The sequence below is a fragment of the Myotis myotis genome, unplaced genomic scaffold, assembly GCF_014108235.1.
Source record: "Myotis myotis isolate mMyoMyo1 unplaced genomic scaffold, mMyoMyo1.p scaffold_m19_p_8, whole genome shotgun sequence".
NCBI classification, from domain to species: domain Eukaryota; kingdom Metazoa; phylum Chordata; class Mammalia; order Chiroptera; family Vespertilionidae; genus Myotis; species Myotis myotis.
Window position 1 is genome coordinate 19,199,972 of NW_023416390.1, and position 16,501 is coordinate 19,216,472.

Genomic DNA, 16,501 nt, shown 5'->3' on the forward strand with positions numbered 1-16,501 from the left:
GACCCCTCGGGAGATAACGCCCTGCTGGCTTAGGCCTGCTCCCGGGTGGCAGAGGGCAGGCCCAATCCCTAGGTGCAGCCCCTGGTCGGGCTCAGAGCAGACCCGATTGGGGAGTTGGGGCGCCGCCCCTGTCATGCACAGAGCAGGGCGGATTGGGAGGTTGCGATGCCACCCTCAGTCACGCTCAGGGTAGGGCTGATTGGGGGGTTGGGGCACCGCCCCCTGTCACACTCAAGGCAGGGTCGATGGGGAGGTTGCGGCGCCACCCCCTGTCACGCACAGAGCAGGGCCAATCCGGGGGTTGGGGCACTGCCACCTGTCATGCACACAGCAGGGCCCATCAGGGGGGTTGGGGCTCCTCACCCTGTCACGCACAGAGCAGGGTCGATCCGAGGGGTTGGGGAGCTTCCCCCTGTCACGCACAGAGCAGGGTCGATCAGGGGGTTGAGGAGCTCCCCCCTATCACCCACAGAGCAGGGACAATCAGGGGATTGGGGCGCCGCCATTCTCACACTCAGGGCAGGGCCGATGGGGAGGTTATGGCTCTACCCTGTCGCACACAGAGCAGGGCCCATGGAGGGAGGGGGGGTTGGGGTGCCGCACCCTGTCACACACAGAGCAGGGCCGATCAGGGGGTTGGGGCGCCGCACCCTGTCACACACAGAGCCGCAGGGCAATCAGGGGGTTGGGGAGCTCCCCCGTATCAGGCACAGAGCAGGGCTGATCAGGAGGTTGGGGCGCCTTCCCCTGTCACGAACAGAGCAGGGTGGATAGGGAGGTTGTGGCCCCGCCCCCTGTCACACACAGAGCCGCAGGGCGATCAGGGGATTTGGGCGCTGCCCCCTGTCATGCTGATCCCGGTGCCAGGAGGCCTCTCGGCTCCGCTGATCCCGGTGCTGGGAGGCATATTACCCTTTTACTATATAGGATAGAGGCCTGGTGCATGGGTGGGGCTGGCTGGTTTGCCCTGAAGGGTGTCCTGGATCAGGGTGGGGGTCCCCACTGGGGTGCCTGGCCAGCCTGGGTAAGGGGATGATGGCTGTTTGCAGCTGGTCACACATCCTTCAGGGTGGGCGTCCCCACTGGGGTACCTGACCAGTCTGGGTGAGGGGCTGAGGGCTGAAGCTCCCAACTGCTCCTTTTTTTCTTTTTCTTTTTATTCTGGGCCAGCTTTAGCTCTGGCTCCAGCTCTGAGGCCTCTGCTGCTGAAAGCAGGTATCTGGTTTGTTTGGGTTCTATAATCGAAACAATGTATAACTCCAGCTCTGAGATCCAGGCTCACTGAAAGCAGGTTTCTGGGGTTTTGTTTAGCTTCTATATTTGTTATAATGTTTCAAACTGCAGGCTCAGAGGCCGGCAAGGCAGGCGGGGAACATTGGTTTCCTCCGTCACTGAAGCAAGCAAGCCTCATGTTACTTTCAAGCTGCCTGGCTGCCGGCCGCCATCTTGGCTGGCAGTTAATTTGCATATCGCCCTGATTAGCCAATGGGAAGGGTAGCGGTCGTACGCTAATTACCATGTTTCTCTTTTATTAGATAGGATTGATTTTTTTTACAGAGAGGAGGGGAGAGGGATAGAGAGATAAACATCGATCAGCTGCCTCCTGCACACTACCTACTGGGGATGTGCCCCACAACCAAGGTACATGTCCTTGACCAGAATCGAACCTGGGACCCTTGGGTCCACAGGCTGATGCTCTATGCACTGAGCCAAACCGATTAGGGTGGTAACTATGATTTTAATTCTTAAAAATATGGACCTAGTCAATAAGACTCAGTATTTGCCTCATTTATTTATTTTGCCAAATCACTTCACCATTAATAGTTGACAGTGACACATCATGTCAGAAAATGAAGATAAAAAGATTTTAAAATAGAAATCCAGCCCTTTCATACGCACATTATCAATCATGGCATTCTGCCAGTCAAGAATAGGTTCTCCTATAAAGGAACATAAGCTAAAAGGAAGTGATCAGGTCAATAAAAGAACAATTCCCATATCTCACTATGAAGATTCAAAACACTACTCTCTTTCCACAGCTAATTAGTTCTCAGCAGAAAGCACAATGGGAAGATACATAGTTAATACACAGAGTCTAAGAACAATTTAAAAAACATTAACCCCATTTACATAGAAAAAAAAGTGAATATTAGATTTTTGCTCTTTAAAAATGTGCTCATTTAATTAATTCAGTCTAGAAAAATGATCCATGGAAGGAGGTTGTAGTCTATCTTATAAAAAAGTATATTTAAGTGCGTTTAAGGATATAGTCACTATTCTACACATATGACACAGACATGATCATAACTGAAAAAGCAGGCAGTGGAAGTAGTAAAAGAAAGTCTGGACTGACAATCAGAAGAAATGGACTGTTCCTCTTGCTTTTGGCACTAACTACGTGTGTGACTTTACACAAGACCATTTAACCTCTGAGGCCCTTGGTTTCTCATCTATAAAAAAGGAGTGAGACTTAATTACCTCTAAGGTATCTGTCACTCAAAATAATTCCAAACACTATAAATCTTAAATCTGAAACACACCATTGAGAGTTCCTGATAGCCCTTTTACACACTTCATGTGATCACCAGTTCATCGGTTACCTAAATAAGGGAGACAGTGCCAGTGCTCACCTGAAAGCTCGTTCTCATGCAGCAAATTATGAAGCTTACTGCAAAGCTGGATCATGCTGTCCAACTGCCTGTTTATCTTCACGTCTTGTATCCAGGCTGGGGTATTACACACTGGACATTCGGCTCCAAGGCAGTCACTTACACAGTTACTGAAAAAGAATTTTAAAAATATATGTAATTATCAATACACTCAGCAGAATCTGAATTCCAATAAATAACGGCTGTTTACATTTTTTAATTTGACAATCTAAGGCAGCGGTTCTCAACCTGTGGGTCGCGACCCCTTTGGCGGTCAAACGACCCTTTCACAGGGGTCGCCCAAGACCATCCTGCATATCAGATATTTACATTACGATTCATAACAGTAGCAACATTACAGTTATGAAGTAGCAACGAAAATAATTTTATGGTAGGATCATAACATGAGGAACTGTATTTAAAGGGCCAGAAGGTTGAGAACCACTGATTTAAGGGGAAAGTGGTCAGTGCCCCTAACTAAAAGTCAGGTATTGTATGTTTTAAAATTCTTGCAGTACACTGGTTAAAAATTGCTGGGATATATCAAAACCAACTTTTATTTATTTTTTATTTTTACTTTTTTAAATTTATCTTTATTGTTGTAAGTATTACAGATGTCCCCTTTGTTTTGTTTTTGTTTTCCCACTGACCCCTCCACTCTGCACCCATTAATCCAAGGCCTTCACCACTCTATTGTCTGTGTATCGAAACCATCTTTTAAAAGTGCATGGTATTTGTGGCATTGCTCAGCACTTACAAAACTCCAGATCTGCAAAGAATAGAAACAGCTACCCTAATTCTGGGCACCATAGAATCCAAATGAACCAAAACTGTTCTGAATTGTTTCTTTCCTATGTTTATGTCATTTAAAGATGGCATTTTCTTTTAAGATGTTCTCATGCCTCTCTTAATCTTTCATTGGCTATTTTAAGTCATAGACCCCTTTAGAATCCAATTAAATGTACATATGGCTCTCTCCTTCTCTCTTACACATACACACACACACACACGCACATATGCACTTTACCCATAATTTCATGGAGTCTGTTATATTTCAGCAGTTTGTCACTAATCTATTATACACGGTGAGACAAATTAAATCTGTTTGCTAGAGTAGAAACAGGGAGTGCGCATCATTTCATAAGAGGATCATGGGAGGCCTTTTGGAGGAGGTGACATTTGAGCTGAATGTTACTGATGGAAGTTACCTCACACATATTTGGCAAAAATACGTTCCAGGTGAAAGAAAAAGCATGTGCAAAGGTCCTGGGCCAGGAGTGAGAGTGATGCTTCATGAACTGAGAGCCAAAGGAAAGTGTGGTCCAAGAGGGGAGCAGAAACTAGGTCCCATCCATGGTCTGTAGACCTTAGTGCAAAGTCTGGGTTTCATTCTAATTGTAACCGGAAGCCACTGAAAGATTTAAGGCAGATAGTGGTATGGATGTGATTTACACTTTAAGAGCACTGACAAGCATGAGGAAAGTCGGGGAGAGGATCACTTACGAACTTTGTGGAATGATAATACGATGATGGCATGCACTAAAGTGTAAACAGTAGTAAATACAGAAAAAAGTGAAAAAACTCAAGATTGAGGGCACATTTTGAGATGAAACTGACAGAACTTAATGATGTGGCATAAGGAAGAAAAACAGCAATCGGGTATGTCTTATGGTTTCTGCCTTGAGCAACTGTGCAGTCAGTAGTATCACTTATTTCTATGAAGATCACCAAGGCAGGAACAGGTTGAAGGGGATGATGGTCCACACATCTGCTCTGAAAATATCAAATCTGAAATCCCTTTCATCCTCCAAATGGAGATATCAGGTAGGAGATAGGTACTACTTCCTTCCCCATCACCTGCCACCAATGCCCACATAACAGACCCATGTTTCTAGCAACAAAATTGGGACCCCAGGTATAGCTGCTTCCCACACATCCCCAGCCCACTGAAATCACAAAGCAAATTATTTTCCTATGTGCTTAAACTTCACACTGCCGTTTTCTCAGACCAGACAGTTCCACAGTCATAACTCGAAATAATTAAAAGATTGATTCAAAGGAGGCTATATAAACCGTGCTCAAAGACAATTAAACAAAGACATTCAGTCCTTAAGTTGATTTCTTCTGAATAAGAAACAGGATGAGATGAAAATCTGGTATTGTATAAGCCAGGGCTGTCATATTATAACATGGATATAATTTCACCATAACTATTACAGCTTGAATTGTGTTCCCCAAAAAGTTTTACCTCCAGTACGTGTGAATGTGATCTTATTTGAAAATAGGGTCTTTGCAGATAATCATGTTAAGATGAGATCACTAGGGTGAGCCCTAATACAATGACAGGTGACTTATAAAAGGAGAGATTTGGACATAAGAAACAAATATGCCCACCATGTAAACATGAAAGCTAAGACCAGAGTGATGTATCCACAAGCCAAGGGATGCCAAGGACTGCCGGATGCTGAAGTTTCTCCACCAGAATGCAGGAAAGAAGGGTGGGACAGAGTCTCCCTCACAGCCCTCCTAAGAACCAACCCTGCTGACACCTTGCTCTTGGACTTCTGGCCTCCAGAAGGGAGAGACAATACATTTCTGTTGTTCTAAGCCACCCAGTTTTGGTGCTTTGTTATGGCAGCCCTAGGAAACTAACACAATTACTATAAGAACTAGACTTTTATAGTTTAGAAAGTCTAGATTCAAAACTAACTGGAAGAAAAAAAAAAGACATATTTGAATTATATAATAGATATTAATTTCCCCCCAAATATAGCAAAGCTGCTTATTAAACTTTATAACTTTGATCAAGTCATCCTTTTAAAGCTTTGATTTCTTTCTTATAAATTAAGATATTTATAAGGGTCAAAATGAGATAATATAGAAGTAAGTTACCTTGCAGTTTAAGACAGCTACACAAACGTAAAAAAATTATCATCAATATGAATACATGACTATTACTAGTAAAAAGCATAGTTGCTACATAGGTATGTATTAATTATATGTGATATATACAATATATAATCTATCAAGTCATAACTACTTACCTACAGAATATGTGCTCACATCTTCCTAAACACACAGGCTCTTTCAGAATATTAGTGCTGTTTGAAGAAAGGAAAACAATCAACACTTAGTCACTTATACGTAAACGTTTTATACCCAACTTTTCATAAATCCAAGGCCCAACACTATTATATTTCTTTCTTTTCTCAAAGCAGATGTTAAGGATGTGGTCATCCTGGTTAAATATTTTATCATAACACATTTGTGCACTTTGGGGGAGAGGGGTTCCCTCAGCCCAGCCTGCACCCTCTTGCAGTCCGGGACCCCTCGGGGGATGTCCGACTGCCAGCTTAGGCCCGCTCCCAAGCTCAATGCTCCTTAGCACTGCCTCGAGGGCAGCTCCTGCATTCAGCATCTTCCCCCTGGTGGCCAGTTCATGTCACAGCAACCGGTCACTCCCCTGTTTGGTCGATTTGCATATGAGGGTTTTATTATATAGGATACCTGCTGAATTCAAATAACAACTACCAAATTTGGTACAAATTGTAACATTTTTTTATAACATATACTGGGAAGTCATAGAAAGGAGTAATTTTGTTCGGGCATCTCTAAACACTCTTAGACACTCAGGCATACAAATCTATAATGCCAGATAGGCCCCAAAGTCCACTGCTTCCTCACCAGCTCTCAGGCTAGGAGTAACCATCATAAAAAGACAGAATGACACACAAATATATCTCTATAAATTTATGTGGTAGCTTCTTTATCTCTATGCTGCTATCAAAGTGATGTATTAGATGTTGTGAGTAAACAAACAATCCCCATGCTCCTCAATCCCATTAACCTTACTGCAGCCAAATGCTGTGAGCTTTTCACCACCTAGACTCATTCCTACCTCTTCACCCATAAGCTTACCCTCCCCTTCCACACACAGATGAAAAGATCTCCCTCAGTCATTTTCCTTCTTAACATGTCTACCATATTAGTCCCTAAATCCCACATTTTCTCTGGCTCCTAAAGTATTCTATTCTCATCATCATCACCTTCTCCCATCGCATATAAACATGCACAGATAATCTCTCCTTCAGCCTAAAAGAAAAAATGCTTTCTTTAGATCACGCCGCCTACTCTACTTTTTGAGCAGCTCTCCCCTTCCTAAGTTCTTTAAAGTGTTCTATCCAGCTAAATCCATCTCCTTACCTTGCTAGCTCTAACTCCCCACTGCTGAAACTACTCTCCAAAGCACTGTTGGTCCTCATTCTCCATGACCTCTCTTTACGTCACCCTCTTTCCTGAAACCTTTCCTCCCATTGAGCTTTAATTTTTTTTTTTATCTATCTGCCTATTTCAGCACTTCTTAAGCTGCTGCTTCTCCTATCTATCAATGTAGGCCGACCCCAGGATGCAGTCCACAGCATTCTAGCTTTCTCTGAGAATATTTGACTCGATGCCTTAATTCTTCTGTTTCTAACCTTAAATTTCCTTTCTAAGATGACTGTGAACCCTTTACCTATATATTACTGTCATAATCAGCTAATTTATTGATATTAATAATAGAGAACAAAGGGGAGACCAGACACTATAAACATGGTCATCTGGACAGCTTCACCAGGAAGCTACAACTTCACGCTCCCCAGGAAATCACCAGTCCATTCCCTGCAGATCGCTGGGGGAAGGAATAGCACCAAGAGGGAGATCCATACATGCACAGTGAAGTCAGTGTGGCAAAGGAGAGGTGCTTGTGTGTCAATTCAGCCTGGGAAAAAAATCAGTCTAGATGGGTGAAGCCACACTGCAAGAGAGCAAAATCTTGGAAGGTTAAAAATCCCCAAAGAGTTTCCTCTCCCTTGCCTTCTGTTTCTCCCTTACCTTCACTTGCTCCTTGCTTGACCCCCACTCGCTGGCCATGTGGCCTTAAACAGCCACATGACCCAGGGACACGTGGACCCTGTATGCAAAGAAGTGTGGCTGGGAACACAAGCTAAGCTAGCCAGATGCTGGACTGGTCTACACTTTAATATAGAACAAAAACTCTGGGCAATGGCCTTAACCCTGGCACAAGAAATAATTTTTCTCCCCTCTTCTAAGCTCTTCTAGATAACAATCAAACTAACATGAGACAGATTAACAGGAGAAAATGTTCCAAGTTTATTACAGATGTACATGCAGGGTGTCAATGGCATAAGATCCAGAAAAAAAGACACTGAGCAGCTGAGGTTTATGTGCCATTTTGGACAAAGGAGAAAGGGATAGGGGTCTAGGACTTCCCAGGGGAAGCAGGCAATCCTGAGTCCCTTATTTCTTAATAACCAGTCTTGAATCAATGTCCCAAAGGACAGACTTAAGGGTGGCAAAACTCTGGTCCCCAGCACAACCTTTTCTCTCTCTGCTCACCAAAAACTCCGTGCTCTCCTGAAGCCAATCTCTGTAACATTTCTCAAATAGCCTGGCCCAACACCAAGCCCACAACTGCTCAGACTGTTCTCCCCCACCTAGAACACCCGTCCTCCGCCCCCAAAACTATTCAGGCCCTCCGCATTACCCAAATACTGCCCAGGATGATAAAAATGTCACTACACAAAGCAGCCCAAGAATTCCTGCGTGTTAGTTTCCATGCTATCACTTTTGCTAAATCTGTGCCCTGCACCAGAAATGTAAAGCACATGTAAACAAAAATCTTAACTTCCACAGCTGAAAAGGCTTTTAAAAGAAAGAGTTTATTAGGCAATTGCTAGCAAAAAATACAGAAAGACAGGTCTGAGGACATGGAGACAGATATGTCCACCATCTAGCGTTTTACAAGTATTTTTTATACATCAAGTAGGCAAGAGAAAGCATTTACTTTAGCTATAGACGTGAGAAGGTGAAGCAGGGCTAGTTCTGGGATAGGTCAGCAGAGTCCTAGCTATTCTCTTTTTGGATAATCTTGGATATGGCCACCTGGAAATTAATTAGATGATTCCAACATACACCAGGGAGTGTGAGCAGTCTTTTGTTGGTTTTGCTCTGCAGTTAACTGATGAACCCCTTTTTGTCTCTCCCTTCTATTCTCTGACCTGTTGTAATTTAACTTAAGACATCTCAGGTTTTTCTCCTTGTAGGCACAAAGTTGAATGTGTTACACTCTTTCCTAAGGGGTAGTTTTATAAGCCAAGTTACTATATATATGACTTTAGAGATTACAAAAGGTTCCGACGTTCCAGAGAGATGGTATCTAGTTGAAAACAAAATATTTTGTATTTTATCTGCCTGATTCTGTTTTTTGTTTGTTCGTTTTTCTTGTTTGTTTCAAAATAGATTGTAGCCCTACAGACAAGAGATCTTGACTTTCATTTTTTTTTCTGAGCTTCCCAGCACACTATTACCTACCAACGTGGTGCTATAAGCACAGCAAGATTTCAATAAATCCTTAGTGAAAGAACCAAATGGAAGACTCTACACAAAAATGCAGGCATAGTAACAATCCTATTTGGTCCTTCCCTTATTTTCTGTTTAATATACATATATATATTAGAAAGAAAAAATCTAAAAGAATAAGAAAAGGCATCTGCAGGGTAACAGAATTTCTATGCATTGAAAATTCTCACTGCAGTAGCACTTCTGTTACTTTACCTGTACTGGGTTTGGAAAGATCAGTGTAGTCACAGGGTCATAACTTAGGGAAGAACTAACTAGTAAGAACAAGCTATTAAAAAAAAAAAAAGTCCTATTGATATAAAATTTTCTTTGGTATTATCAGGCAGACCTATTTCTTAACTGAATGGCTCCCAAAGCTTCCATAATATATCAATTGCTATTTATTATTAGACAAGATAGCTACCACAGTACTCTTACATTTTAGAAAATCTGCAAGGTATTTTTAAACGTGAAACAACATATTTAACACCAAAATGCACAGGCCTCCAAGCCAATTAAACAATTTGCTGTATTCATCTTTACAAGAATAAACAAATCTGTTAACAAGTAAGGGATATGGATAATGGCATGGAAGCATTGTTATTTTATATGCCACATTCAAGCAAATCGCATGGGAAAAATAAGAAAGCGTATCTAATTGTTCAGTGTCAATAACTACTGAATAAATCAGAGTCAAATATCCCAAAAGTCAAATGGACAATAGAATTCTATTATCAATGACTAATTATAATAGAACCTACCATGTGAGATGAGACGGACAGAAAAGCCACAGAGATTATATATATATATACATACCCAATTCCAATAATTTTGGTTATTCTCTCTTCAATTCCTTTTTCTCCAAAGCAAAGCAGTATCTAAGTAGCTGCTGGTCTTCACCTCTACTACCTGATGTTCAAATGTTAAGTTTCAAAGCTCAGGCCTAGGCAATCATCTTTATACTCTCTTCCCTGCTCACTCCCAAAAAAATGCCTTCGATTACCATCTCTATGCAGATTTGTACTTCCAGACTAATAGCTCTCCTCTGAGCTTCAGATCTGCTGACCAATAACTTCATTTGTAAGACCACCCCCTATGCTATGGGGGACAGTATTAAAGGGTGCTCAGTGTGTCTGGTAGTTTCCCTGGCCATCACAAGCCCTATATAACACCAGGTACGTGTAGTACCGTAATAGGACTGTTCATGTTGTGGTTCTAGCTGCAATCCCAGGGGTAAAGACCTGTACCTTCTATACCTGCCCTGCCCTTAGTCGTGTTTACTATGAGTAATTAACCCCAGGAACTTAGGGGGGCATTCATGGTAAGTCAAGTGAAGTAACCAGGTCCTTCTAGTATTTCCAATTTCAAAGTTTTTATGTATTAATTTAACAAACACTAAGAAACTATGTGTCTAGCACTGTGGCTCTAAATCTGAACCTGTTCTTATGAAATGTGTAGTATAACTGAAGACAGGCATCAATCAAAGAATTAAAATACAGCATCCTACATAATAAAGAGGTAATATGCAAATTAACCCTCACGCCCTCACAAGATGGCTGCCTACAACCAGGCCGGCAGGGGGGTTAGTGAGGGACGACCAAACGACTGAACAGCAGGCTGCGTGAGGCAACCAGGCTGGCGGGGGGTCGTGAGTGGTGACCAGGCCAGCGGTGGGGGGAGGGGGCAGTTGGGGGCGACCAGGCCAGCAGAGGGGGGAAGTTGGTGGAGACCAGGCTGGGAGGGGGGGGGGGGGCAGTGAGAGGCGAACAGGCCAGTGGGGGGGGGGGGGTACAGTTGGGTGTGATTAGGCTGGCAGGGGGCGGCAGTGAGGGGTGACTAGGCTGGCAGGGGGAGGGCAGTTGGGGGCAACCAGGCCGGCAGAGGGGGACAGTTGGGGATGACCTGGCTGGCAATGGGGGGCAGTTAGGAGCAACCAGCCTGGCGGGGGGGGCAGTTAGGGGCAATCAGGTCAGCACGCAGAGGCAGTAAGGGGCAATCAGGCTGGCAGGTGGGGTGCAGTTAGGGGCGATCGGGCAGGCAGACAGGTGAGTGGTTAGGAGCCAGTGGTCCCAGGTTGCGAGAGGTTATGTCCGACTGCCACCGAGGGGTCTTGGATTGGAGAGGGTGCAGGCTGGGCTGAGGGGAACCCTTTCACTGAGGGGTCTTGGATTGGAGAGGGTGCAGGCTGGGCTGAGGGGACCCCTTTCTATGCATGAATTTCATGCATCAGGCCTCTAGTAAGTAAATAAAATCCACAATATGGAGAGCTATATGATACATACTGAACACCAATGATATGTGCCCTTTTCTGTATGTATGTTAAACTTCAATGAAAAGTTTTAAAACTTTTTAAATAACATTCAATGGACACTAATAATTATGGAATCTGCAAACTGGAGGGAACCTTAAATATCAATTGCTCCACTTTCCTCATTTTATCGATGAGGACACTAGTCTCAGGAAAGCTACACAAATTGCTCTCCTTGGAAGTAAATAACTCTATCCCTATCTCAAAGATATTGTAGGTTTGGTTCCAGACCACTGCAATAAACCCAGTGTCGCAATAAATCAAGTCCTAAGCTTTTGCTGGTAGGGGGTCCTGCCTTCAATTTGTAAAAACAAAATAAAACAAAACAAAACAAAAATGAACATCTGTATCTGTGAAGCACAATAAAGCCAGGTATGCATGCCTCCATCTGAACCAACTGAATAGTCTGTTAGGCTACTAATCACTCTGATTTGACCCTGCCTTAATTCTCTGCCAACCTGACTCACTCTACCTTTATTCTATAATAATTTTTAGCATATTATTTGCTAATGATCCCCCACCTGGCTCCATTTATAAAAATCTACCCAAGGCCTAGTTCAAAAGCCCATGAAGCTTTCCTCCACTAGCTCCCCTTGGCCTTCATCATAATTATCATAATTTACCCTGAATGGGTACACATTCCATCCCTTAGAATTAAGCATATGCTCCTTAAGGGAAATGTCTCACCATACCCCCACTAACACAGTGCCTCAGGGATTGTTTGTTGCCCTAATGGATAACCAGCGCCATAGCAAACCAAAAGGAGTGATCCTCTCAATGAAGGGTCATTGGCCTTTGTGAATGCCTCCGAACACTGGAAACTCCCAAAGGAAGGCAAGAGCTGACTGCTGGAGTCGGGAAGTCTATCCTTTACTTTACAAACACTCATGTAGCACTTAGACCCTAACTGGCACTGTTCGAAGTAGCTCATAAATATTAACTCATTTAATTCCCACAACAACCTTATACAGTACAAACTACTACTAATTCATTTTACAATGAAAAAAAAAAAAAAAAGAAGCAAACAAATATGAATTAATTGGCCCAAAATCACTGAGTAAGGATTGGAAGCCAGGGTCCAAAATCCATGCTCTTAACCACTGAGCATACTGCCTCAAAACCTGATTGCCTGTAGAGGACAAGAGATAATTCAGAAAAATAAAATCGCCTCTTCTGAAAACTGCAAAATTACTTTTGACTTGTTTCCTAAAAGTTGATTTAAAAGGTGCTAGAACTCCAAGTTATAATTCTCTTGGACACCAACTCCACACCCCCCCTCACCCCCAGTAAAATGTCCAGGTACCCAATTGTTTTAACTCACAAAATAGTATCATCTGATACCCGGCTTCACACTGCAGCACCTATGATCATTTCCTGCTTCCTTTAGGAACACAGTATTACTATGCTTTCTGCCAGCCTCTCAAATGATATGCTCTTCCTAGCTCATATTTCCAAATCTTTAAATAGCTTCTATCTGGTTGAGGCTTGGACCTAACACAAATGTCACATCTGGCCTCTTGAACAATTTCATCAGTTCACCTTGCAGCCATGCTGATGCTAAAGGTCAAGAAAGGATGCCCTATTGTAGCCAATCTGTCCCCACCCGCAAGTAATGCTTGCTGCAAAATAGATCCGGCTGCACGCTGAATGTGAGGGTAATGGGGCAATCACTAGCCCTCCGGGTAGAGCTTTGACACTCTGTAAAAGGACATTCGTACTGACACAGTTTCTGAAACATGACATCGCTTTGAATGGTAGGCAGCAAAAACAAGAAGCAGGCCGTCCTGAGTTGCTCCTTTCGAGCAATGATGCCAGGTAGCTACTAGGCAAAGGCAGAGGTGAAAAGAATGTTCTGCCCCACTATGGGTGAGGAGCACCTGCCATGCTGTATTCACTACAGGCAGTGCCAAACCTGCAGACACCAGGAGAGGAATGCAAAATCATTTCTTAATACTAAACCCGGGTGATATAAAATTTCACACCAAAAAGGGATTTTTAAACTTAAGACATTTGACCTGTCAAAACCAAGCTTGGCAAACCATTGCCTACATGCCAAATCAAGCCAGAAGGCTGTTTTTGTACAGCCCTTGAGCTACAAATGTTGCTTTTTAGGTTCAGAGCTGTAAAAGCACAAAAATACTGAGACTGTGGCCAGCAAAGCTTAGCATATTTACTGTTTGACCTTTACAGAAAAAGTGTGCAGAGCCCTATGTTAAAATATACATTCAAAGAAACAGTTGCGATTTAGTTACTAATCTATCAGTGGTTCACATATTAATTTTTTTTTTTAAGTCACTGGGGTTCAACATCATTCTCCAGTCAAGGAGGAGTTGTACTAAAAGTCCAGACCTAGCTACTTGATGCGGCTCTTACTGTCTGCTCAGTTAGAAACTGGAAAAGTATTTGCTAGGGGATAAAAAAATGAAACTGGCTTTATTAAATTTCAGGACAACCTAGAGATTATTTATATAAATCATCTATTTTGTTTCTTTCTCCCAAACCATTCAGCAAACAGACTATGCTTTTTTATATTTTTATAAGATACCTATTATCACTTATTCTATGACAACTACCGCACTTGGCACTTTCTTTACATGTGTAATTTCTTTTTTAAAAATATATTTTTATTGGTTTCAGAGAGGAAGGGAGAAGGGGAGAGAGTTAGAAACATCAATCATGAGAGAGAATCATTGATTGGCTGCCTCCTATATGCCCCACACTGGGGATCGAACCCGCAACCCAGGCATGTGTCCTTGGCCTGAATCGAACCTGGGACCCTTCAGTCGCAGGCTGATGCTCTATCCACTGAGCCAAGCCAGCTAGGGCTACATGTGAAATTTAATTTAGGCTCTTCACTCCCATAGAGTTTTACCTTCGTAAGGGTTGGAGTTTTTTCCCTCACTTTGTTCATTAATGAATCCCAAATGCCTAGAACAGTGTCTGACACTTTGTAGGGTAGGGGCTCAGTAATTTTTTAAATTATTATTAATGAGCACTATCATCACTTAGATGGGGAAACTGAGGCACGGAGAGGTTGAATGACGGGCAATTCCATAGTGTCAAAGCTGGAACCTGAAATCAGGCAGCCTGACTGTGCAGTCCGAGTGAAGCCCTAAGTGGCTGCCCCAGAGCCTTCCACACAGAAACGTCCCTTCTGAACATCTACCTTCCCTTGAACTGACTATCTGGGCATGTCTACACCTGCTCCTGTCACAGCAACTAGCAGAGCCAGTTCTAAATCTGATTCTCAGGTGGATGGCCCCTGTGCCATGAGAAAGCACACACAATGCACTCAGAATGTCTTCAGGCACTCATTCTAGCAAAAGTGCCACTTTTTAAGTTTTAAAATTTTTGTGAACAACATAGAGGTGCAAAACTTGTGACAATTAAGTCCTTTTCATCCTTAAAGGGAGAGCTGCTATGTGACTTACACTTTATGTGTAACTAAGTTCTGCAAGCTGGAAATCAGAGGCGAAAAAAATCAAAACAGTCCAAAAAAGGAAATATGGCCGGGACAACTACAAAGAAAGGAAACCCGACAGAGTGACAGTGATGCAGAAATCCTGAGCTGTGCACCTAACAGGAGCTCAATACATGCTTGAGAAGAAAGGAAAAGTGAGACAAGCCCTTCTTGGGTTGTATAAGCCATCGTGCTTTCTATACCAGGAAGAGCTCATAGAGAAGAAGCAAGGAGTACAAGTCATAAAAACGATGTCTTTAGACGGGATGGAAACTTTAGACTCAGGACTCACATGGTGTAACAACATGAAGGAAAATAAGCAGCCTAGGTCAGGGCACATGCGGGGGTTGCAGGCTCCATCCCCAGTAGGGGGCGTGCAGGTGGCAGCCGATCAATGATTTTCTCTCCTCATTGATGTTTCTAACTCTCTCCCCCTCCCTTCCTCTCTGAAATCAATAAAAATATATTTAAAGTTAAAAAAAAAAGAAGCAAAACACAAAACAAAACACAAAGTAGCATCTCTAAAGAGGAAACCCCAATCCCGTCTCCTTGACCAAACCAAAGAAACCTCCCAAACTCTCTCCTTCCCCCCCAAAAAAGTTGCTACGGAGAAAAGGTCAGAGTCCAGCTCAGCAAAGAGTGACAGCTGCTTCCAATTCAGCGTCGGATTCTGGAATGAGCTTGTCACGAGGATCCGGGGCCCCACAAACAGTGCCCCTGCCTGAGCCCCGCCCCAGCCCGCCCCAGCCCGGAGATTCAAACTCTGGCGGCGGGCCGGGACCCGCGTGCGTTTTAACCGCACCTCCAGGCGATGCTCACGCCGGCTGAAGTTCCAGAACTACCACCTGAGTTGGGTTTGCTGGGGGGGAGCTAGAAAGCCACCCAGAAATGTGAATGGGGCCGGGAGGGGATGACACACCAGGTCGCCGGGCAGGTACAAGGCCGCCAGCTGCGGGATCGGCATGGCAGGAGAGCCGGAGCTGGGAACAGATCCCCCGCCCCCGAGGCCGGGCGACCCTCGCCCCCGTGTGGCCCATGCGGGGCCCCCCGAGCGATCGTCCTCACCAGCGCGAGCAGCGCAGCAGCGTCTCCAGCCGGTTGAGCGCGGCGCGGCTGTGGGCCCAGGCGCCGCCAGCCGCCGGCTCCATGGCGGGAGCGGGACGCGGCTGGTTCCCGGAGCGGACCCTCAGGTCCCGGTTCCCCGGCATCGCCCCGCCGTCGCGTAAGAGGCTCCTCGGAGAGCGGGGGGCGGGGAGGACCCGGACCCCGACTCGGACGCCGCCGGCCTGCGAGCCGACCCCGGCCCCAGCGATTCCCGGGTCCGGGCGGCGGGACGCCTGTGGGCGGGGCAGGCAGTGAAACCCGCCAAAATCCCGGCGCGCGGGATCGGGGGGCGGGGCCGGGAATGCGCGCCGAAGTTCTGTGGGCGGGGTCTCCGTGCGGAAGGGGGCGGGGATCGAGAACGCTCCGCCCCTATGGGGGCGGGGGCACTCAAAGTTAAAAAGTGACATTGGGATTTTGATGCGGATTGTATTAAATCTGTATGTTGCTTTGGGTAATACGGCTATTTTAACTATTTTGATTTTTTGAAAAGTTTGTTTTTAACTGATGTCTGTAGCTAGAATAACAAACCCATTAAACACATTATGCACTAAAAAAAAACACCGAAAAATAACAACACAGAAC

At 44.4% G+C, this 16,501-nt stretch overlaps 1 protein-coding gene across 6 annotated transcripts in view; it reads right to left on the reverse strand.

Moving 5' to 3' along the window:
- BARD1 (BRCA1 associated RING domain 1) overlaps window positions 1–16,167 on the reverse strand; it is a 62,327-nt gene extending 46,160 nt beyond the window's left edge. For 3 of the 6 annotated variants that reach the window (XM_036320136.1, XM_036320131.1, XM_036320134.1), the window contains exons 1-3: window positions 15,881–16,167; window positions 5,693–5,749; window positions 2,631–2,779 (exon numbers count right to left, since the gene is read on the reverse strand). In XM_036320136.1, coding sequence (XP_036176029.1) covers window positions 2,631–2,779; window positions 5,693–5,749; window positions 15,881–16,023 — 349 coding nt within the window. In that variant the 5' untranslated portion in view covers window positions 16,024–16,167. Of the gene's footprint in view, window positions 1–2,630; window positions 2,780–5,692; window positions 5,750–9,863; window positions 9,907–15,880 lie in introns of those variants that run through there. The other 3 variants (XM_036320135.1, XM_036320132.1, XM_036320133.1) reach the window with 3 other exon arrangements.
- Window positions 16,168–16,501: the final 334 nt, after the last annotated feature.